Here is a 25,711-nt window from a genome sequence, read left to right on the forward strand (position 1 = left end):
CATGTCAGTCGTCTAAAGCCATTTCTGGGTAGATTTCCTGTAACATCACATGACAACGAGGACTTACCGAGAGGCAGACCTGCTGTCCTCAAACCCAGGAAGCGGGGTCAAAGTCCAGACTTCAAGGCCGAGGCATCGCCCTGTTCCGAGCGATCCTGCTCCACACACCCCTACCATCTGCGTCAACATGTGTAGTGTGTGAGAGTGCAATGTGTGTGTTTCTTTCAGCCATGTGCTTATGTGAATGTGTTGTGAAATTTAGTATTGAAGCTATTACACGAGGGCAAAAGTGAAACTAAACCTTTTATTCCACATGTTACCACAGGAAACTCATTTATTTTATGTTCATTGTTAACTCTAGTATTTAGAAATAATTAACCATGATCATTTTTATTCTAATGTTTGCTATGATATCATATTCTACCAATGCTGTACTAATAGTACCATAGAGTACAAGTGTTTTGTTTGAACCATGATCAGACATGGTAGTTTCAATAAGTAATGCGAAACTTGTGCCCAAGTGCAATATGAGTGAAATCCAGCAACAGTTCAATTCCATAAAGAAGCAAATTGATCTAATTCGTTCTGTTAAGGGTAATGATACAATTTGGAAATGGGTACATCTTGATGTAATAACTGGATCAAAGCCAAAATGCGGGTAGAGTCTACATTTGCTAATTATGAACAAGAGATTTGCTGTCTTTCAAAGCTTTTGGTACACAAAACTTTAATTAGATGTAAACATGCCTGGTTTGATTTTGGACAGAGTGTCCTTCATACCGTGTTTGGTACTTTAACTAGTCGAGATCTACTGGAAGGTAAAGGCAAAATATTAGCTCTTGGACAAATTCAACTAACCTCTCTAATGAAGTTATCATATTAAAGAATACGCAAAGAACCATTACTAACCACACAATTTTCATTGAACAGGTTCTAAAGCAATTTCTCACATTTCCACGTAATTCGTACTGAGATGAATGCAAATATCCAAGAACTATTCCAAGGATTAAATGCTGTGAGTGCACACTTAGATTTAAACACTCTTTTGTTAAGGCTGGTATTACACTATCAAATTTCTTTATCAAATATCTTCGTCAAAGATATTTGATGGTGTAATAGGGAACTTTGTCAAATGTCATCCAATATTTGATCAAATCTAGGGCCTCGCTGTAGATTTTATCAAAGAAGTCGCTTGTCTTCTGTTCACTGCAATGTGACATGTTACCACATGGAGCACTAGCATCGCTGCATTCTGTCATATGTAGTGTTTTTATAAACATTGTGGGTAAATACAATTGGTGTGTGCCGACAACTACAAAATTAATAGAGATGTATGAAGCTGATGAGGTGCTTTACAACGTGAGGCACGCTGAATACAAAAATAGATTTTGAAGATTGGAGACCTGACCTAACCTAACCTAACCCTCTCCTGTAGCAAGGTTTCGGAGTGTTACAGTGATTTGTTGTTGATTTATTGATCCATTTTCATCTACAGCTGCACAATGTGCAAGGGATATTTGGATTTTTTTTGTTAATATTAACAGTTTTACATATAATATACCTTTGTACATAATAACACACATTAATATATCAATTAATTATGAAATAAATGTTGTTACGCTATATACAGAGAGATAAAATACAAATGTTCTTCTGAATGAGACTACACTGGGTAAACACACCAAAATTTAGTTTTGTAGGTATTCATTTACTGTGTAAAAGCAGTGATCAACCAAGTACGACTTCAGTTTGTATTTGAAGTGACCATTTTGTATGTGTTTAATGGTATCTGGTAAGGTATTGTATAGTTTGATACTAGGATGGATAAGTCTGTTTTGAAATAACTTTGTGTTGGCACTTTGAACATGTACATCCAATTTTTGTCTTGTATCATAGCTGTGTGTTGTGTGATTTTGAGTGATGAGTGGTCTTTTTGTATGTCAGTTTTGCTTTAAATACATTATATTTTCAAGTATATATATGCAAGGAAGTGACAGGATCATCCTTTTTTGAAACAATGGTCTACATGCTTTGCGATTGTCTACCCCTTCCATTATTCTTATAATTTTGAATGTTTTGATGGCATCTCCAGAATTTCCCCAGAACATAATCCCATATCAGAGGTGAGAGTGTACAACTGCATATATACACACTGAAGGGTGTTGTAGCTGGTACAAATTTTGAATGTACGCAGCACAAAACAAGAAGTTCTTAATTTTTTGTTCATCTGCTCAATATGTGCTTTCCATTTCAAGTTGTCTTGTAGATGAAGTCCAAGAAATTTGGTACAGGCTGTTTTGGCAATTGTCTGTCCGTATAGCTCTAGATTGGGTGATATCAGATTTTTTGTTTGTGCTGTGTGTATATCCATAGCTACCGTTTTTTCAGTGTTTATTATTAAGTCATTGTCATCAAAGTAACATGTTAGCCTGTCAGTGGTTTCTTTTATGTTTTTTACAAGAGTTTCTTCTGAGTTTCCTGTAATTAGAACATTCGTATCATCAGCAAATTGAAATATTTTACTGCTGTCATTGCTTATGTTTAGGTCATTTACATAGAGTAAGAACAGAACAGGACCCATTACTGATCCTTGTGGCACTCCATATTTTACAGTTAGTAGCTTGAAATTGTATTTCCTAATGACATTGTCCCTTTCTTGATCTATTTCCACATATTGTTCCCTGTTTTTAAGATAAGAGCTGAACCAGTTGTTAGCTGTTTCCCCAATGCCAAGATTTTCTAGCTAGTGTGAGCCTGTCTTCTGCAGAAGTAGCAGTTCGTAAGTGAATATTGTGCTTTGTGATATGAGGATACACTTCATTGAGCACATACAGAAATGTATGCTCATCCATTCTGAAGTAATTGATGTACTATTTGACGTCCTCCACTATAATCTCACGTAACAAGTTTTGTTGAATGCTTTTATCGTGTCGTCGTAAAACCCACGGCTTCACCCAGGTATGTTTCCTTCCGCCCCCCCCCCCCCCCCCCCCCCCCGCCCCCCACTTCTCTTCACATATGCACATAGTGTAATTGTGGTACATGCAACATGCAACTGCTGCAGTTAATAACAAGTTGTTGTCAGCCATCTTGAACTTTGACGAAAAATATGATGGCAGGGTAATGCCCCTTCTAGCGCTACATCAAAGATCTTTGTCAAATATATTTGATGGAATATTTGATCACATCTTTGATCAAATCTTTGACAAAGAAATTTGATAGTGTAATACCAGCCTAAGGATTTCTGGTAGTTTATCAAATGCTAGAATTGATGCCCTTAACTTAAGAATAGCTTTAGAAAGTAGTTCAAATGATTGTTTGAGCAGTGTGCTACTACATCCAGAACAATTTTTACAGATCCTACAATCAGTTGAACGAAAGCTAGATGCGACATATACTATGATTTACCCTGTTAACTCTTACAATTTATATGCTTACTACACTCTCTTTAATGATGTTAACGATGTCCTGAAGGTATAATTTTCTCATTTAACTACACCCTTGATGTCACATTTACAAGTAAAAATTATGATTCACCTGAGCTTCCCTTTACACTCAAATTGAATAATAGTGGATTAATCTTGAATGCCTCATATTGTGATTTATCATGTGAACTATTTGATATGCCTAGTGTTTTGCCAACTACATTTCATGCAACTGGACATTTGCTATTAACGGGAATATTATCTGTTTATTACAATGATTCATACATATTAACATATGGAAAGCATTCCTTATCAAGTTTTTCTGAAGACAATGATTTAATTATGGATACCCATTAAAATGTAATTTCTTCCAAAAATGAGTTAAACTTCATTGAAGCAGCAAATAGAATTAAGTCCTTCGATTCATCCAGTAATGTTAATGCATACTTGATTGTTGTATTTTGTTTTTATTGCTTTTGTTAATTTGTCTTTTGTCAACAGCATTTGTTATGTATGAAATTGTCATTCTGAAAGCTCACTTCTCTGTACCAAACGTTACTGTGTCTGCAAATGAAATACATGTTGCAATGCCTTCTGATGCCACAAATGGTGAAATAGATTCATGACTCCCAGGAGGTCATTTTGAGCCACCTGTGGTTGCTCTTTTTGTCTGGGGTGAGTGATGTAAGAGTCTACGGATTTGTATGTAGTCGTACAGTATGTAACACGTGCTCGCCAGCCGACCTATCTTGGAATGCTGACAATTTGATTGATCAGTAGATGTGCATCCGGCTGCAGTGCGCCACAGGAGAGTAAGCCACTGGCCACCATTGGCAGCGTGCCATATAACTAGCGCAGCCTTGGGTGTGAATATATCACTTCTCTTAGCTCACCATGGAGCCTTTCGATACGACCCTAACTAGCCAGTGTTAGAATGTAGAGCACAGTGATGATGAGTGCACATAGCGTGCATGTTTTACAATCAGCCTTTTATTAGTAAACTGTTTAAACATAATTCTCGGTGTTCGCATATTCCTGTGCCTCAAGGACAAATCATGACAAATATTACATGTAATTATCATCCGAGGGCAACAACACAAACAACCCCCTTACAGTGTCCACATGATATGAAAAATAACTACTGTATGCTTATCATTTAATGTAAATGCAAAAAAATAGCAAACTACTACAAAAATAAAGTGAAAATGATTTCAGAGTTAAAGATACATTGAACAAACTAATAATAATATTTGTCAATAAAAAATTATTGTTGTTGTTGTTGTTGTGGTCTTCAGTCCTGAGACTGGTTTGATGCAGCTCACCATGCTACCCTATCCTATGCAAGTTTCTTCATCTCCCAGTACCTACTGCAGCCTACATCCTTCTGAATCTGCTTAGTGTATTCGTCTCTTGGTCTCCCTCTACAATTTTTACCCTCCACACTGCCCTCCAATGCTAAATTTGTGATCCCTTGATGCCTCAGAACATCTCCTACCAATTGCTCCCTTCTTCTCGTCAAGTTGTGCCACAAACTCCTCTTCTCCCCAATTCTATTCAGTACCTCCTCATTAGTTATGTGATCTACCCATCTAATCTTCAACACTCTTCTGTAGCACCACATTTCGAAAGCTTTTATTCTCTTCCTATCTAAACTACACTCCTGGAAATGGAAAAAAGAACACATTGACACCGGTGTGTCAGACCCACCATACTTGCTCCGGACACTGCGAGAGGGCTGTACAAGCAATGATCACACGCACGGCACAGCGGACACACCAGGAACCGCGGTGTTGGCCGTCGAATGGCGCTAGCTGCGCAGCATTTGTGCACCGCCGCCGTCAGTGTCAGCCAGTTTGCCGTGGCATACGGAGCTCCATCGCAGTCTTTAACACTGGTAGCATGCCGCGACAGCGTGGACGTGAACCGTATGTGCAGTTGACGGACTTTGAGCGAGGGTGTATAGTGGGCATGCGCGAGGCCGGGTGAACGTACCGCCGAATTGCTCAACACGTGGGGCGTGAGGTCTCCACAGTACATCGATGTTGTCGCCAGTGGTCGGCGGAAGGTGCACGTGCCCGTCGACCTGGGACCGGACCGCAGCGACGCACAGATGCACACCAAGACCGTAGGATCCTACGCAGTGCCGTAGGGGACCGCACCGCCACTTCCCAGCAAATTAGGGACACTGTTGCTCCTGGGGTATCGGCAAGGACCATTCGCAACCGTCTCCATGAAGCTGGGCTACGGTCCCGCACACCGTTAGGCCGTCTTCCACTCACGCCCCAACATCGTGCAGCCCGCCTCCAGTGGTGTCGCGACAGGCGTGAATGGAGGGACGAATGGAGACGTGTCGTCTTCAGCGATGAGAGTCGCTTCTGCCTTGGTGCCAATGATGGTCGTATGCGTGTTTGGCGCCGTGCAGGTGAGCGCCACAATCAGGACTGCATACGTCCGAGGCACACAGGCCAACACCCGGCATCATGGTGTGGGGAGCGATCTCCTACACTGGCCGTACACCACTGGTGATCGTCGAGGGGACACTGAATAGTGTACGGTACATCCAAACCGTCATCGAACCCATCGTTCTACCATTCCTAGACCGGCAAGGGAACTTGCTGTTCCAACAGGACAATGCACGTCCGCATGTATCCCGTGCCACCCAACGTGCTCTAGAAGGTGTAAGTCAACTACCCTGACCAGCAAGATCTCCGGATCTGTCCCCCATTGAGCATGTTTGTGACTGGATGAAGCGTCGTCTCACGCGGTCTGCACGTCCAGCACGAACGCTGGTCCAACTGAGGCGCCAGGTGGAAATGGCATGGCAAGCCGTTCCACAGGACTACATCCAGCACCTCTACGATCGTCTCCATGGGAGAATAGCAGCCTGCATTGCTGTGAAAGGTGGATATACACTGTACTAGTGCCGACATTGTGCATGCTCTGTTGCCTGTGTCTATGTGCCTGTGGTTCTGTCAGTGTGATCATGTGATGTATCTGACCCCAGGAATATGTCAATAAAGTTTTCCCTTCCTGGGACAATGAATTCACGGCGTTCTTATTTCAATTTCCAGGAGTGTATTTATCGTCCATGTTTCACTTCCATACATGGCTACACTCCATGCAAATACTTTCGGAAACAACTTCTTGACACTTAAATCTATACTCGATGTTAACAAATTTCTCTTCTTCAGAAACGCTTTCCTTGCCATTGCCAGTCTACATTTTATATCCTCTCTACTTTGACCATCATCAGTTATTTTGCTCCCCAAATAGCAAAACTCCTTTACTACTTTAAGTATCTCATTTCCTAATCTAATTCCCTCAGCATCACCCGACTCAATTCGACTACATTCCATTATCCTCATTTTGCTTTTGTTGATGTTCATCTTATATCTTCCTTTCAAGACACTGTCCATTCCGTTCAACTGCTCTTACAAGTCCTTTGCTGTCTCTGACAGAATTACAATGTCATCGGCGAACCTCAAAGTTTTTATTTCTTCTCAATGGATTTTAATACCTGCTCCAAATTTTTCTTTTGTTTCCTTTACTGCTTGCTCAATATACAGATTGAATAACATTGGGGAGAGGCTACAACCCTGTCTCACTCCCTTCCCAACCACTGCTTCCCTTTCATGTCCCTCGACTCTTATAACTGCCATCTGGTTTCTGTACAATTGTAAATAACCTTTTGCTCCCTATATTTTACCCTTGCCACCTTTAGAATTTGAAAGAGAGTATTCCAGTTAACATTGTCAAAAGCTTTCTCTAAATCTACAAATGCTAGAAACGTAGGTTTGCCTTTCCTTAATCTTTCTTCTAAGATAAGTCGTAAGGTCAGTATTGCCTCATATGTTCCAATATTTCTACGGAATCCAATCTGATCTTCCCCGAGGTCGGCTTCTACAAGTTTTTCCATTCGTCTTTAAAGAATTCGTGTTAGTATTTTGCAGCTGTGACTTATTAAACTGATAGTTCGGCAATTTTCACATCTGTCAACACCTGCTTTCTTTGGGATTGGAATTATTATATTCTTCTTGAAATCTGAGGGTATTTCGCCTGCCTCGTACATCTTTCTCACCAGATGGTAGAGTTTTGTCAGGACAGGCTCTCCCAAGGCCGTCAGTAGTTCTAATGGAATGTTGTTTACTCCCGGGGCCTTGTTTTGACTTAGGTCTTTCAGTGCTCTGTCAAACTCTTCACGCAGTATCGTATCTCCCATTTCATCTTCATCTACATTCTCTTCCATTTCCGTAATATTGTCCTCAAGTACATCACCCTTGTATAGACCCTCTATATACTCCTTCCACCTTTCTGCTTTCCCTTCTTTGGTTAGAACTGGGTTTCAATCTGAGCTCTTGATATTCATACAAGTGCCTCTCTTTTCTCCAAAGGTCTCTTTAATTTTCCTGTAGGCAGTATCTATCTTACCCCTAGGGAGATAAGTGGTTCTCTTTTCTCCGAAGGTCTCTTTAATTTTCCTGTAGCCAGTATCTATCTTACCCCTAGTGATATAAGCCTCTACATCCTTACATTTGTCCTCTAGCCAACCCTGCTTAGCCAATTTGCACTTCCTGTCAATCTCTTTTTTGAGACGTTTGTATTCCTTTTTGCCTGCTTCATTTACTGCATTTTTATATTTTCGCCTTTCATCAATTAAATTCAATATTTCTTCTGTTATCCAAGGACTTCTACTAGCCCTTGTCTTTTTACCTACTTGACCCTCTGCTGCCTTCACTACTTCATCCCTCAGAACTACCCATTCTTCTTCTACTGTACTTCTTTCCTCCATTGCTGTCAATTGTTCCCTTATGCTCTCCCTGAAACTCTGTACAACCTCTGGTTTAGTCAGTTTATCCAGGTCCCATCTCCTTAAATTCCCACTTTTTTGCAGTTTCTTCAGTTTTAATCTACAGTTCATAACCAATAGATTGTGGTCAGAGTCCACATCTACCCCTGGAAATGCCTTACGATTTAAAACCTGGTTCCTAAATCTCTGTCTTACCATTATGTTATTTATCTGATACCTTTTAGTATCTCCGGGATTCTTCCATGTATACAACCTTCTTTTATGATTCTTGAACCAAGTGTTAGCTATGATTAAGTTATGCTCTGTACAAAATTCTACCAGACTGCTTCTTCTTTCATTTCTTACCCCCAATCCATATTCACATACTATGTTTCCTTCTCTCCCTTTTCCTGCTCTCGAATTCCAGTCACCCATGAATATTAAATTTTCGTCCCCCTTCACTACCTGAATAATTTTTTTTATCTCATCATACATTTCATCAATTTCTTCATCATCTGCACACCTAGTTGGCATATAAACTTGTACTACTGTAGTAGGTATGGGCTTCATGTCTATCTTTGCCACAATAATGCGTTCACTATGCTGTTTGTAGTAGCTTACCCGCACTCCTATTTTTTTATTCATAATTAAACCTACTCATGCACTACCCCTGTTTAATTTTGTATTTATAACCCTGTATTCACCTGACCAAAAGTCTTGTTCCTCCTGCCTCCGAACTTCACTAATTCCCACTATATCTAACTTTAACCTATCCATTTCGCTTTTTAAATTTTCTAACCTACCTGCTCGATTAAGGGATCTGACATTCCACGCTCTGATCCGTAGAATGCCAGTTTTCTTTCTCCTGATAATGACGTCCTGCTGAGTAGTCCCCGCCCAGATATCCGAATGGGGGACTATTTTACCTCCGGAATATTTTACCCAAGAGGACGCCATCATCATTTAACCATACAGTTAAGCTGCATGCCCTCGGGAAAAATTACGGCTGTAGTTTCCCATTGCTTTCAGCCGTTCGCACTACCAGCACAGCAAGGCCATTTTGGTTATTGTTACAGGGCCAGATCAGTCAATCATCCAGACTGTTGTCCCTGCAACTACTGAAAAGGCTGCTGCCCCTCTTCAGGAACCATACATTTGTCTGGTCTCTCAACATATACCCCTCCATTGTGGTTGCACCTACGGTACGGCCATCTGTATCGCTGAGGCACGCAAGCCTCCCCCCCAACGGCAAGGTCCATGGTTCATAAAAAATTAGTAATGCAATAACTACAAAATATAGGTGTAAAAAACTTACTTCATCCTAACTAATAAAACAGTATCACCTACTTCAAAATGAGATATTTCAAGAATGACATAAGAAAACGGCAATTAATTAGACACAAGGAACACAAAATTAAGTTACATACAAAGTAGTCATACACTCCTGGAAATGGAAAAAAGAACACATTGACACCGGTGTGTCAGACCCACCATACTTGCTCCGGACACTGCGAGAGGGCTGTACAAGCAATGATCACACGCACGGCACAGCGGACACACCAGGAACCGCGGTGTTGGCCGTCGAATGGCGCTAGCTGCGCAGCATTTGTGCACCGCCGCCGTCAGTGTCAGCCGGTTTGCTGTGGCATACGGAGCTCCATCGCAGTCTTTAACACTGGTAGCATGCCGCGACAGCGTGGACGTGAACCGTATGTGCAGTTGACGGACTTTGAGCGAGGGCGTGTAGTGGGCATGTGGGAGGCCGGGTGAACGTACCGCCGAATTGCTCAACACGTGGGGCGTGAGGTCTCCACAGTACATCGATGTTGTCGCCAGTGGTCGGTGGAAGGTGCACGTGCCTGTCGACCTGGGACCGGACCGCAGCGACGCACGGATGCACGCCAAGACCGTAGGATCCTACGCAGTGCCGTAGGGGACCACACCGCCACTTCCCAGCAAATTAGGGACACTGTTGCTCCTGGGGTATCGGCGAGGACCATTCGCAACCGTCTCCATGAAGCTGGGCTACGGTCCCGCACACCATTAGGCCGTCTTCCGCTCACGCCCCAACATCGTGCAGCCCGCCTCCAGTGGTGTCGCGACAGGCGTGAATGGAGGGACGAATGGAAACGTGTCGTCTTCAGCGATGAGAGTCACTTCTGCCTTGGTGCCAATGATGGTCGTATGCGTGTTTGGCGCCGTGCAGGTGAGCGCCACAATCAGGACTGCATACGACCGAGGCACACAGGGCCAACACCCGGCATCATGGTGTGGGGAGCGATCTCCTACACTGGCCGTACACCACTGGTGATCGTCGAGGGGACACTGAATAGTGCACGGTACATCCAAACCGTCATCGAACCCATCGTTCTACCATTCCTAGACCGGCAAGGGAACTTGCTGTTCCAATAGGACAATGCACGTCCGCATGTATCCCATGCCACCCAACGTGCTCTAGAAGGTGTAAGTCAACTACCCTGGCCAGCAAGATCTCCGGATCTGTCCCCCATTGAGCATGTTTGTGACTGGATGAAGCGTCGTCTCACGCGGTCTGCACGTCCAGCACGAACGCTGGTCCAACTGAGGCGCCAGGTGGAAATGGCATGGCAAGCCGTTCCACAGGACTACATCCAGCATCTCTACGATCGTCTCCGTGGGAGAATAGCAGCCTGCATTGCTGCGAAAGGTGGATATACACTGTATTAGTGCCGACATTGTGCATACTCTGTTGCCTGTGTCTATGTGCCTGTGGTTCTGTCAGTGTGATCATGTGATGTATCTGACCCTAGGAATGTGTCAATAAAGTTACCCCTTCCTGGGACAATGAATTCACGGTGTTCTTATTTCAATTTCCAGGAGTGTATTTTCATTACTATTTAGATATAAGATTTTATATGTAAAGTTGTTCCTCTATAACTCCTTCATCAGAGCTATTGGACATCTTCATGATCTGAGGCAGTGTCTTTTTAAATTAGCACATAAAATTGCATCACACATAGTAGGCCATATTTTACTGATTGCAAACAGTGTCCAATATCCTGTAATACTCATGTGAAGTACCGATTAGAAGTTTAATTTTATTGTGAATTAGTTAATTAACAGTCAAGTGAGTGTTGAGGTTTTGTTCTAAGAGGAAATAATTAATGTTTTATGTTTGAACATAATAACTTACCTGTAGGCCTGATTTTTGTGCTACATAAATTATGATAAATCATGTCGTGTAAAGTGTTTTATGCTATTTTAATTCTATTTTTAAAAGTTTAATCAGTGTTGCAGTGCTTGAGAAGTGTGGTCGTTGCCATAGAGCAGACAGACAGGTAGAGTGTGGCCTGGAATTCACTTGGTTGAATGCAGTGGAGAATTGAATGGGAGCTCAATGAGGCACTCCCTTGTGACTGTAGGTTCTACAAAAAAGACAGGAGAAATGCTGAACAGGAGGCAAAGAGTTGCGTGCTCCAGGCTGAATTAGATTGCATGAAATTTGAACTAGATAAGTTGGAGGGGGAAAAGATCGTGGATATGGGTAAGGGTAACAAGTAATGGTCAATAGGGGAACAGTTCTATAACTTCATCTACATGTCAGCTTTCAGAATCCATTAAGTTTCACTTGTCTGAAGTAGAATGGGAAGAGCCTCGTCCAACTGTTAGACACAGTAAGGTGCAGCAGACTTCCAGTGGAGAAATTAAGTGTAGATTGGTACCAAAAGGGAGTAGGACGAAAAGAGTCTTGCTGCTGGGTAGTAGCCCCGGGAAGGGTAAAGGCTAAATCAGTAATTCCAAACCTTTCTTCGACTGTGCAATAATCAGACACTAATAATACACACCCACATCTCTTCCCAGCCGTCTGTTGACCCTCCCCTCCGCAACATTAACTGAACAGTAGCATGAAAAACTTTTACTGTAAAACTTTTATTTTTAAAATGATGAAAGATGAATGATATTCAGTTTGTTTGCATGTGTGTGTGTGTGTGTGTGTGTGTGTGTGTGTGTGTGTGTTTTAGAATCAATGATGAAGGAATTTGTGGCACAAAACAAGTGCTACTCACAATTCCTTCTCAGATAATAGAACTAACTACTCACAGTGAGGGTAAAACACTTGTTACAAAACATAGTTATCCATTGTTACTCCTCTCCCATTGGGGCACTTGCTTGTCCCGCTGACTGCAATCCCATTTAAGATCAAACACGTTCAGATGTGTGCACTATACTGACTGTTTGTAAATCACTTGACTGCTGCACTGCTTGCTTCTGAACTAGCAGAAATTGGATGACTTCAGGCTGTTAATGCTTTGTGTCTTATCACTCTAAGAATAGTACTCTGTGCAGCACTATAGTAGCCCTTACGTTGTTACGGCTGTGTTCTGCTGTCAATTCATTTCGTTTATCTGTTTCGAAGTGAGTAATGAAGCAATTTTTGGACTACTGCAAGAACTGTCTACAACTTCGAGAAGGTGTTTTCTTGTGATATTTAGCGTTTGTTACATATATGTCTCACTTCTATATCAACGTTGTACTGGACAAAGCACAAGATATGTGTCAGAAACCTGTATAACCTTCATTGTATTAATGCTAGTAATTGAGAAAAAATAATTATTGATACTTATATAATCAATATTATAGTCTTACATAATTGTGATAATAGTAATGATCTTTTGAAAATAATTGACTGAAACACAATAAAGCATTTAGTTTTCATTCTTTAGAAAAATTTGTTTTACCCCTCAGGGGACAATTACCCTCAGGTTGGGAATGACTGCGCTCAATGGTACAGGACAAATTAGGATTAGAGTACCAGGTCACAAGTATTGTGAAACTGAGTGCTAGACAGAGGAAATAAGGGACCTTTATAAAGGAGGATCAGGTTATCACAGCAGATGGAACAGGTGAAGCCTGGCTAAAGGCAGAAATTATAGCATTAGGGCTGACCTGGATGAAAGAGGAGTAGCAACTACACAGCACAAGTTTGAGTTTTATGGAGGTCCTGCACCACTTCTGCACGCCGTGTGAACGCAGAGGTAGCAGGCTGCTGCTAACTGCAATGAAATTGCAGAGTGCTTTGCCTGTTGCTACAATTTGGAGATGCAGCTGTATTGGACATGGCCAACACATGAATAAGAGAGGGAAAGATAGGTTGGCTGAATGGGGGGGTCCACCATCAGACAGTGCAAGACATCTATGGTTGATGGTGGCAGAGAAGTACCTTTTCAGCTTAGAATCAGCAGTCAGGCTACATATTATGAAATAAGTTAAAGTAACTGAAGAGTCACAAAAATGATTAATAATGCAAAGAAAACTAAGGTTTGGTTATTTCATCAGTATGGTAGAGGATTGGCAAGGGCACATTCCCAGGTATAAATAAACAATCTTGGTGAAACTTGTCGAGATGTGGAGGCATCAAACTGATGCAATATGTGTTATTTTATTTTTGCCCAATTTCACATTTAAGTGGTAAAACAAAATGTGAAAAGTAATTTGGCATGTTAACTTTAGAGGGATCATCTTTAAAATCTATGTATAAAAAAATGTGTTTCATATAAAAGTTGAAATGTAATTAAAGTTCTTACAAACTGTAAAATCACCTTTTCTTTAATATTTAGAAATTTTGCAAAATAACCTACTACCATGAATTAATTTTGAAAAATGTAAACTTTTGTCATAACATAAATTAAAGAAGCCTTGGCACCACATTCATCCATCTGGTTTCTGAAATACAATTTTTGGAAAATAAGCTGTAGACACTCAGCACTAAAATATGTAAACATTCATGGTTATTGTCATTGTTTGTTTTACTTATTTTTGTTTTATGTCTTAAATTGTATTTTACGTTTTAAATATATTTTTCTTTCTACCATTTCACTTGGGTATATTTTATTTATTGAAAATTGTAAGTAACTCATTATTATGATAAAAAATCACTACAATAATGATTATATGTAAGGTAAAGCTTAAAAGATAACTTTCTTTACACAATGTACATAAAATAAGTGAAGTTTCTTTGTATACTGCACACAATAGACAACACAATTTAAAATGAAATCATGACAGGCATCCTCTAAATATCCTGATTAGTACAACTACAAACAGCATTGCCTGTGTTATTCAGAAGTACAATGCAATGTTCCTTTGGACATGATGAATGAGATGACAGTGAAAATTTGTGTGGGACCAGGATTTCCCACTTTACATGAGTGGTCATTTTAAATACAGAGAAATATGGCGCTGATAGGACTAGCGGGTGTAAATGGTCCTGATAAAAGGGATAAAAGTGAAGTGAAAAATGGTGGTAATTGCAAGTTACATAACAAAAAAGTCAGGAAATGTAAATGATGGTTTCACGAAAACTGTTGCAAAATAAACATAAAATTAATAACTGTGGACTAGTCGTGGCCGTGTGATGTTTGTGTAACAGAAATGTGTGAAAAGAAGTATATAAACATTACCAGAGACAAGGATTCAATAATTGAAATGTTGCAAAGTGATATTGAAGCACTACAAATAAAATGTGCTGCTTTAGAACACAAATGCAAAATCTTGGGGAGCAGCAATAATTTAAAAGTAAATGAAAACAAATATAGTGTAACTGTTAAATCATGTTAGCCCAATAAATGTGCTGCAGCTGAAAAAACAGAACACGAAAATTCAGGTAAAAATAGTGTAAGAATAGCGGACGAGCACCAACGTTCCATAAATAATCAAAACCCGAACAAAAAAATCTTATGTCTGACATTGTTGAAGACAGCTCTGCAGTGTTAAAAATCACAAAAACAAACACGAAATCTCCAAAGAACAATTCTTCAGTCAGGGAAAAACAAATACATCATGGATTCAAATTAAAAATATTCGGAGACATCCATGCACGCAATGTTTCAAACTTTGTATCAAACTCTGCTAAGGAGAACGTAAGTGTGTCAGCTGTTGTTAAGCATGGAGCGAAATTCGGAAATGTAACCAGCAATATACAAAAAGAATGTGCCAGTTCCACTAAAAGTGATTGTGTTGTTCTCATAGCGGGATCAAACGATGTTTACTGCAACGAGGCCAGTGCTGAGTGCATTTATAAGAAATCTGATTGTTATCTTGCAGTTCCTATCGACTAAAAATGTGATAGTAGTGAATTTACCTCTGAGATTTGATCTGGCGGACTGATCTTGTGTAAATAGTGAAATTCGATAAACAAATCATAAATTACAGCACTACGCTACGAAAACACTAGTTTCTCAACGCATGGTCAACATTCAAATCTATCTGGTAAAAAGAGACTTTCATCAGACGTAAACAAAGCTGTTCACATAATAATTTGTGAAAACAGCTGTGAAAACAGACGGGCTATCACCCTAAATCCAAACAAGCAGGGAACCTAGTGGAAATGGCTAACTCCAACAGGATTTGGCCCAATATAAACAATCCAAAAGAGGAGGAAATTCAAAGTGACAAACTAAAAGTACCATTAAGGCTCATGCACTTAAATATACAATATCACAGAAATAAGCTCAATGTTTTGCAGACTTTTGTAAATGATCATTCACCTCATGTAGTTGTGTTAACTGAGTATGGACTGAAATCTGAGGAAATTGTTTACTTTAAACTAGATGGCTGTTTCCCAGGAAATACCTACTGTAGACAGCATCTTAAAGTTGGAGTAGCAGTAGTTGTTAGAGAGCAGCTCAAAGCAAATAAATTAAACCATCTAGATCTGTATAATAATGAAGGCTTGACTGAAGTGACAGGCGTTGAAGTCCATATCAAAGGTTGAGGAAAGGGTACAGTGAAATAGAAAATTATTGGGATTTATCGTCCACCTAAATCAGAGGTAGGGCGTTTCATAGATATTTTTAGTAGAATCGTGGGACACTGTGACCCAGACGAGGTAACAATACTTGGTGACTTGAATATAGAGGCAACATCTTGCAATAACCATAACAGCTGGCTAATAGATACCCTTAACTCCTATAATCTTATGGATGCAGTAAATTCAGATACAAGAGTAACTCAGTCTACTTCTAGTAGAACAGACTACATAATACTAAGTAAAGAGGTAAAAGATAGTATTAGATGCTGGAATGTGGACTTCCACTACTCAGATCACAAATGACAATTTGTAGACCATGAACACACAAGCACCCAAGAAAGGACTCAAGACGTAGAATATAAAAGAGTGCTTAAAGATAAAAACATTAATGCTTTTAAAAGTAAACAACAATCTGAGAAATGGCAACTAGTTCTTCAGCAAAAAGGGTCCAAATGCAAATGGGCCACATTTTATGATATTATTTTACAATATCTTAATTTTTGCTGTCCAGTAAAAGAAATTAAGAAAGTAGTAACTCAAAACCAAAATGTAAAAAACACCAGACTGACTCTTCCAGCTTACATGATTAAATTCAGGCAAAATATCGAAGATCTAAGTGTGCTTCATAAGTCAACTAAATTGCAAATATTTAAGGATAAGTACAATCAAGCTAAACAACAATTTCAGGAACAGCTCTCAAATGTAAGGAAACAGATCCTAGATAAGGAAATAGCTCAGTCATCAAATATAGGGAAGACTTCATGGAATGTAATAAGTAGATATCGCAAAGTCACCCCTAAGTTAGACGCTCAGATTGACAGAATACAACATGAAGGAAACCATATTAATGATCCAGATAAAATCTGCAATATATTTAATTAATATTTTGTATCTTCAGCTGTGAATCCAGTTAATAACACTGGTCTGACTCAGATGGTAAAGCCTTACTGTAGGCTGGAAACTGCTTTTGAATTTAAGGAAGTGAATGTGGAGGAAATAGGAAATATAATAAATTGCTTAAAGAATGAGACCTCATCTGGCTCGGATGGACTGAGTAGTATTATAATTTAAAAATCCAATAATGAATTAGTTGGAATAATTTCCCATATGACCAACAGTAGTATCAGGGAGCACACATTTCCAAATATATTGAAGAAAAGTACAGTTAAACCTGTGCATAAAAAAGGATTGAAAGAAGAGCTATTAAACTTCAGGCCCATATCACTATTACCAATTTTCAGTAAAATATTTGGAATTGTTTTGTTGACACAACTTATTGATTATTTCACAAAGAATAATTTACTAGCAGAAACACAGCATGGCTTCAGAAAGCATCACAGTACCATTACGGCAATTACCAAATTTCTCCACAAGGTGTATGATGCCCTGGATGAGGGAATGCAGACAGCAGATATATTTCTAGACCTTAATAAAGCATTTGACTCAGTGAACCATGATCTACTACTAAGCAAACTGGAAACTTACAATATAAATGCCACATCCATGCAACTACTGACCACTTATCTAACCAATTGTAAGCATTGTACAAATCTGAGTTATGAAATTAATGGTCAGATCAAACATTTCCGATACAGCTATGAAACAGTAAAGCAAGGTGTACCTCAGGGCTCCGTATTGGGCTCCTTCCTTTTCCTGGTCTACATTAATGATTTAGAGGCACCTCTGTACTCCCAACTAGTAAGTTATGCAGATGATACCTCACTTTTCTTCTTTTGCAAACAAACTAATGACTTGACATTGGCTGCAACTGGTGGCTTAAGTCAAATAACTACTTACTTCTATGGTCAAGGGCTAAAAGTCAATATTAGGAAATCCCAGCTATAACCATTTAAACTTGGTAATTCCTACCAAACCTGTATTGATAAAATAAATGGCATCAAAAAAGTAGAGACTGACAAATGTAAATTTTTGGGGATATACCTAGATGAAAATCTTGGATGGGTAGAACATATCAATGTTGTATGCAATAAAATCAGCAGTTCACTGCACTTAATTAGCAAAGTATCAAAATTAGTCTCTAAACAAACATTAAAAACTGCTTATTATCGGACTATATTTGCATATATTAATTATGGAATAGAGGTATGGGGATGTGCTGCTGATAGACACATGAACAGAATCCTAACACTGCAGAAAAGAGCAATCAGGACCATGCATGGATTAGGATTTATGTATTTTTATGTAGGGGAACCTTTGTACAACATAAATATCTAACAGTATACTCCTTGTATCTGTACAAATTAATAACATTATTTGTGAACCATAAAAATAATGAAGCTAAGTGCTCTGATGTGCATACCCATAACACAAGACAAAAAGATTGCTTCTTCAGAAACAGAACTAAAGACAACAGATCATAATCCTTGGATAAATGGCCAGATATGGTTTAACAAACTGCCAAGTGCTATAAGGTGTCACTGAGGTAAAGTATTCAAAAGGGAATTAACATCATTCTTAACTCTTAAATGTTTGTACTCACTGAATGAATACTGATATTAATGTGTAGCTATTCTTAAATGTAGGCGTAACTCTTCTATCCATAAGATGTACTATTCTGAGGTGATTGTAATATATATTATTTTTGTAACAACATGCTGTAAATTCAGATACCTATACTATGTAACAACTGTATGTTGCATTATGAAGTACTGTACCATATATTGCCAAGTGTGTCACCCTTAAGTGGCTTCTTGTAAATGTGAATTGGAAATTCCTACTGTTTGTACAAAAATTGTATACAAATGCTATGACATTTGCAAAAGTCACCAGTTGGTGAATATATGCAAAAAAAGACAATAAATAAATAAATAAATAAGCTATTCATGCACGAATGACAGCCACATCCAAACTTCCATATGTTGTTGTCCATATGACACAACCTGCACTATCATATTTTGTATATTCCTGACAAGGAAGGAAATGTTTATCGATAGTCGAGTTCCTCATGTTGGCAAATAAATACAAAATAGCAGTGCCTGTGTTACATGTCCAAAGAAACATTGTGTTATACTTTGTAATAAAACAGGGACTGCTATTTCATATTTATTGACCTATACCATGTCCTGACACATGGAAGTTTGGGCCTGTCCGTGTTTTGTGCATGGATACCTAAAGCATCTAATGTGACCTGTGCATAAAGTGAGAAATCCAGGTTTGAGCCCCACTCTGAAACAAAGTTTCATCATCATCATTCTAATTTAATCCTGAAGGTGATTCATATTCACAATTGTGAACACATTTACGATCTTTCAGTACATTGGAAATCCTTGGCAAAGAGAAGTGATTATGTACTTGAGCCTGTAGCTTGATTATATTGTTACTCAAGTGGAGATTGACATCATAATCATTCAACAGAACTAGATCTGAAAAATCATCTCACAAATTTCTTTCAATATAGAAAGTCATATACGTCCAGAGGCTGTACCTGTCCTGTCAAGCCCTTGAACAAGTTTATTTACTTCAGGTATGATGCTCAAAACATTTCTTTCACATTAACCACCTGAAAAACCTAACAGTAACACAGATTTTTCTCCCACAGTGGGAAAAGAACATCTGTCAGATTTCTTTTGACATTGTCAAACATCAGTTTACAAGATTTTGATGCTGTCACAAGAACATTTGGGGCTTCAAAAAGAGAGTTTCAAATCCTGACTTCAAACTCTCCATTAGTTTCTTTTAAAACTATGATAAGGCTAGTGATAAGTGTGAAAAAACTGTGTTTTGAGCATCATACATGAGGACTTGTCTACTAGTGGTCCCAAACTACTCAAAGGGACAGGTACAGCTGTTGGCCATATATGGTATTCGATGTTGGAAGAACTATGTGAAATGATTTTCAGATATAGTTCTGCTGAATGATTATGATGTCAATCTCCACTAGAGAAACAATATAATCAAGCTGCAATCACTAGTACATAATCAGTTCTCCTCACTAAGGTTTTCCAAAGTGCTGAAATATGCCAGATACAAATCAGGGTGTTTAGAGAACATTCTGTTAGAATTGTTCCTGCTGAATTTTGTTTTATACTGTGTTGTCCATCAGATGTCCTATGTGAAGAAATATTGTTCATTTTATGTGCACAGTTCATAAAAAGTGTTATGTTTTAAGTATGTCTTTGCAGATATTTATTATTATTATGATTATGTATCATAATAATGAGTTACTTGTTATTTTAAATTAACAAACGACATAGATGTGAAACAGTAAACTAAAAAAAACACATGAATTTAAAATGTAATATTACACAACTCTCTCTCTCTCTCTCTCTCTCTCTCTCTCTCTATATATATATATATATATATATATATATATATATATATACAATAATTTATTTTAGTTTAATATTAATATTCACTTAAAGAATATAAACACTTGTCAATCAAGAAATATTTCAGTTTCACTTTGAATAAGTTCACTTTGTGGCACCTTATAGAGCTCGGTAATCTGTTGTACCATATTTGACCACTAATGCGTGGACTATGGTCTGTTGTTTTTAATTTTGTTCTTTGTCTGTAGTAGCAGTTTTTATTTCTTGTATTATAGGCATGCATATCATAGCACTTTGTTGCTTTGTTTTGATGTGTCACAAAAAATATAATTAATTTGTAAAGATACAGTGAGTAGACTGTGAGGTATTTATGATGAACAAAGATTTCCCTGCATGAATCTCTATAGCCTAATCCATGGATAATTCTGATTGCTCTTTTCTGTAGGGTTAATATTCTGTTCATATGTGTGTCGGCAGCACAACCGCATATCTCTATCCCATTATTAATCTGTGCAAAAATGGTTCCATAATAAATTGTTTTTAATGTCTGATGTGGAACTACTTTTGATAACTGGCTGATTTTATTGCATAAAAATTTGAAATGGTTTACCCATCTTAGATTTTCATCTAGGTGAATACCTAGAAATCTGCAGCCTTCTGTGTCCACTACTTCAATTCCACCTATGTCACTGATAGAGGTTTGGTGTGAGTTTGTAAGTTTAAAAAAATAACTTAGATTTACTGATATTAACTTTCAAACCTTGATCTTGGAAATAAGTAGTTATTTGACGTAGGCCCTCAGTTGCTACCAACGTTAACTCATCATTTTGTTTACCAAGAAATAACAGTGAGGTATCGTCTGCATAGGTTACCAATTGAGAGTTGAAAGGTTGCTCTATATCATTTATGTACACTAGGAAAAGGAAAGGGCCCAATATTGAGCCCTGGGGTACACCTTGCGTGACTCTCATATTTGGACTGGAAATTACTGATCTGATTATTGATTTTGTAAGTCAGCTTTGTACACTGCTTGTGGTTAAATAAATATGTAGCCAGCAATTGCATGTGTGGTGTCACCGCCACACCACACTTGCTAGGTGGTAGCTTTAAATCGGCCGCGGTCCGTTAGTACATGTCAGACCCGCGTGTCGCCACTGTGTGATCGCAGACCGAGCGCCACCACAAGGCAGGTCTCGAGATATGGAATAGCACTCGTCCCAGTTGTACGGACGACATTGCTAGCGACTAGACTGACGAAGCCTTTCTCTCATTTGCCGAGAGACAGTTAGAGTAGCCTTCAGCTAAGTCCATGGCTACGACCTAGCAAGGCGCCATTAGCCTTACATAGTTTGATAGTTATCGTATGAAATGTCTCATCAAGAACGATGTATACAACAAGGAAGGATTAAAAGTTAAATATAATAGCAGCTACGTACTTTTCTTGCTACCATTCATTACGTATCCTGTTTCAGACCTCTATCTAGCCTGCGTGAGATTACGCGTGCCTTTCGGCTACTTCAGTGTGGCGTAGCTGTCTTGTTACGCCACAACAGCATGGATGCAGCATTTACATTGTATGACTCAAGTTTACTTAAAAGTAACTCATGGTTTACTGAGTCAAAGGCTTTAGTGAGGTCTAGAAATATGCCAGCTGTTTGCATTCCTTGATCAAGGGCACCATACGTTTTGTGAAGAAATTCTGTAATTGCTGTGATAGTACTATGATCCTTTCAGAATCCATGTTGTGTGTGTGTTAGGATCTTATTTTTCAAGAAATAGTCACTAAGTTGTGTCAGCAGCACAACTTCAAAGACTTTGCTGAAGACAGGTATTAATGATATGGGCCTGAAATTTGAAACCTCTTCCTTGGATCCTTTTTTATGCACTGGTTTAACTGTGCTCCATTTCAATACATTTGGAAATGTATGTTCTCTAATACTGCAGTTTACCAGGTGGGTGATTATTTTAACTAATTCCTTATTACATTTTTTAATCACGATAGTACTCAAACCATCCCATCCAGATGAGTACTTATTCTTTAGGTTATTTATTATCCTGCCTATTTCTTTTTCACTTACTTGTTTGAATTCAAAAGGTGGCTCTTCAAAGGGGCAGAGCTTTACCTCACTACTCACAATTGTGTTATTAACTGGACTAACAGCTGCAGATATAAAGTATTTATTGAAAACACTGCAGACTTTATTAGGATCTTTAATTGTGTTTCCTTCATGTCTTATATTTACTATTTCAGTTTCTGGCTTCGGTGTGGCTTTGCGAAATTGATTTACAATTCTCCATGAGGTCTTGGCTATATTGTCTGACTGAGCTATTTCACTGCTGTATATCTGTTTTCTTAGATTTCAAAGCTCTTTCTTAAAGATTTTCTTGGCTTCATTGTGCTTGGCCTTAAAAACCTGCAGGTTTGTTGACTTGTGTAACACATGCAGGTCCTGGATGTTTGAAAACTTAAGACAAAAGTAAGTGAAATACAAAATTAGAATAATAATAACATTTGGATATTCAACTACGTATGTTCAGAATACTCTAACTACACATTGCAATTTTCCAAAAATGGTTTTAAGAAACATGCTTTATTGAACATGAATGGGTGTGTCATGAAAGCTGGAACAAAAATTTTCATTTTCCAAATTTAATTGATGTTGATGGGATAGTTTGCAAAATTTCAAATTATTATGAAAGTTGATTATACCATTTTCAAGAGCTTTAATTGCGTTTAACTTGTCCACGATACATATTTTTTATGTATCATGGTTTTGAAGATGCATGTAGATATAATACACCAAATTATCTTTTGTGGAATGTTTCATCCATTGAAAGTGAAATTGAACAAAAATTCAAAAAATTATGTAGTGCACTATTTTGACTTCTCTATACACTGTTCAGCCAGAACATTACGACCGCTGACTTCCTATCTGTATAAACCCATCCAGACAACAGCAGTGTCACCTGGCAAAGAATGACTGCTAGTGAGACACACAACAGTGCATGTAGTATGAGTGAGCATGCTGTCTTTGTGTAGAGTGGGGAAGGCCACAATTTATCTGAGTTTGACCAAGGGCAGATTGTGATGGCCAAGAGGCTCGGCACAAGCATTTCAGAAACTACATGACTTGCCGGGTATTGAGGAGTGCTGTGGTAAGTGTCTTCAACACATGGCAAAACCAAGGCGAAACTACGTCCAGGTGTCGTGGAGTTCGATGGTCATCCTTCATTACAGATATTGGACATCGTAGGGTGGGTGGACAGTTAAACAGGGCAGGTGGCGAACTGTGGTGGAACTAACATCATACTGGATAGAATACATGTGTGTCTGAACACACAGTGCACCAAACACCCCTAACGATGGTGCTCCACAGCTGATGACCCATGCAAGTGCCAATGTTAACACCACGACATTGGCAACTATGAATGAAATGGGTGCATGATCTTTCGCCCTAGATGTTGGCGCAGTGGCAGAGCATTGCATGGTCTGATGAATCCCAATGCTTTCTTCATCATGCTGATGGGAGAGCATGAATGCGTCATGTTCCAGGGAACAGCTCCTTGCCGGCCGCGGTGGTCTAGCGGTTCTGGGCGCTCAGTCCAGAACCGCGCGACTGCTACGGTCACAGGTTCAAATCCTGCCTCGGGCATGGATGTGTGTGATGTCCTTAGGTTAGTTAGGTTTAAGTAGTCCTAAGTTCTAGGGGACTGATGACCACAGATGTTAAGTCCCATAGTGCTCAGAGCCATTTGAACCATTTGAACAGCTCCTTGACGCCTGTACTGTGGGACAGAGACAAGCTGGCAGCAGTCCCATTATGCTTTGGGGAACATTCACTCGGGCATCTATGGGTTCAGTGGAGCTCATGCAAGGCACCATAATGGCCAAGGAGTATTCTACACTCGTTGCAGACTGCATGCACCCCTTCATGACAATCCGGTTTCCCGACAGCAGTGGCATTTTTCGGCAAGATAATGCACCATGTCACAAAACCAGGAGTGTGATGGAGTGGTTTGAGGGATACAGTGGCAAGTTCTAATTAATGTGCTGGCACCCCCAACCTGTCAGATCTGAATCCAATAGAACACATCAGAGATGTGATTGAATGTGGTGTCAGAGCTAATCGCCCCCTCCCCAGAATTGATGGGAATTACATGAATTGTGTGCAGATGTGTTGCCAGCTCCCTCAAGTGACCTACCAAGGCCTCATTGCTTCCATAGCATGACGCATTCCCACTGCTATTCATGCTAAAATTTGAAATACTGGCTATTAAGTAGGTGGTCATAATCTTTTGGCTGATCAGTGCACTTGCCAAGTTTCATCAAGATTGTTTATTTACACCTTGCAATATTCCCCTGTGCATAATATAGTGGAAGAGCTTCATGTCTGGAAAAATTTAGAGAGCTCTAAGAAGATATACATTGTGGACCTCTCTGAGCACCATGTAGTCATGGGCTAGAGAAGTTAAATATAAAAGATTACACTCTAGTACCTTACTCATGTAGAACCAGCATGAGGAAAAGAGGGATTGGACCACATACTAAGACAGACCACAAGTTCAAAAACATGAACACAAGAATATTTTGTAGTTATTGTTTCTCCATGTGTTCCTCAGCTGTTTGTTTGATTAATGAAAAGGCCATTTCAGTTGCTCTGTAGGGCTTTATTGATTCCATTAGAAGTTTTGGATTTGTTGTGAAGACATGTGGATCTGAAAAGTAGGGACTCATTCTACTCTATGGACAAATATCTTAACAGGTATTGTTACACCATCTTAAGTAAAATGTCCTTTAGGTTTCTGTTTCAACCCCACTTGGTCACAACAATTGATATTAGGTATTTTGTGTACGACAAATTTATTAAAAGTGCATAACTGTGTTTCATTCTGACAGTGTCTTAATTCTGTAAATATTAGCAGTTCCAGTTTACTGTAAAGTATTCACATATCTTAACAATCTCCTGATAAATGATCAGGGAAGTGAGTAGTATATTCAAAATGTATTATGGTTTTTATGTTATACTTTCTGACTTGCTCCACATACCCGAGTATCATTTTGTTTTTGGGGCTGTGGTACAAAAATTGAATCTAATTCAAGAGATATAGATACAGTTTTGGTAGGTTTAAAATATTGCTTGTGTAATGATGTGATAATATTGTCATCTGAAGACAATATTGTCATGACATCATTAGGCAAGCAAGATTTTAAACCCACCAGACTTGTACTTTTATCTTTTGGATATTACTTCATCCCTTTTCAGGTCTACAAAATAGCTGAAACTGATGGTGGACTCAAAAAGTTCTACAGAGAAACTGCAGCAACCTTTTCATTGAGATTTTGTGTGTCTTATCATTAATTAATATTGAAAAATTGTTAACACTTAATTGTAACTGTCTTTGAGACAAGATGGTGTAGAGT

General features: G+C 39.0%; 1 protein-coding gene across 1 annotated transcript in view; it reads left to right on the forward strand.

Moving 5' to 3' along the window:
• Positions 1–482: 482 nt before the first annotated feature.
• LOC124777947 (putative inorganic phosphate cotransporter) overlaps positions 483–25,711 on the forward strand; it is a 241,372-nt gene continuing 216,143 nt past the window's right edge. The window contains exon 1 of the mRNA XM_047253502.1: positions 483–594. Coding sequence (XP_047109458.1) covers positions 483–594 — 112 coding nt within the window. The remainder of the gene's footprint in view (positions 595–25,711) is intronic.

The sequence above is a fragment of the Schistocerca piceifrons genome, chromosome 1, assembly GCF_021461385.2.
Source record: "Schistocerca piceifrons isolate TAMUIC-IGC-003096 chromosome 1, iqSchPice1.1, whole genome shotgun sequence".
NCBI lineage: Eukaryota > Metazoa > Arthropoda > Insecta > Orthoptera > Acrididae > Schistocerca > Schistocerca piceifrons.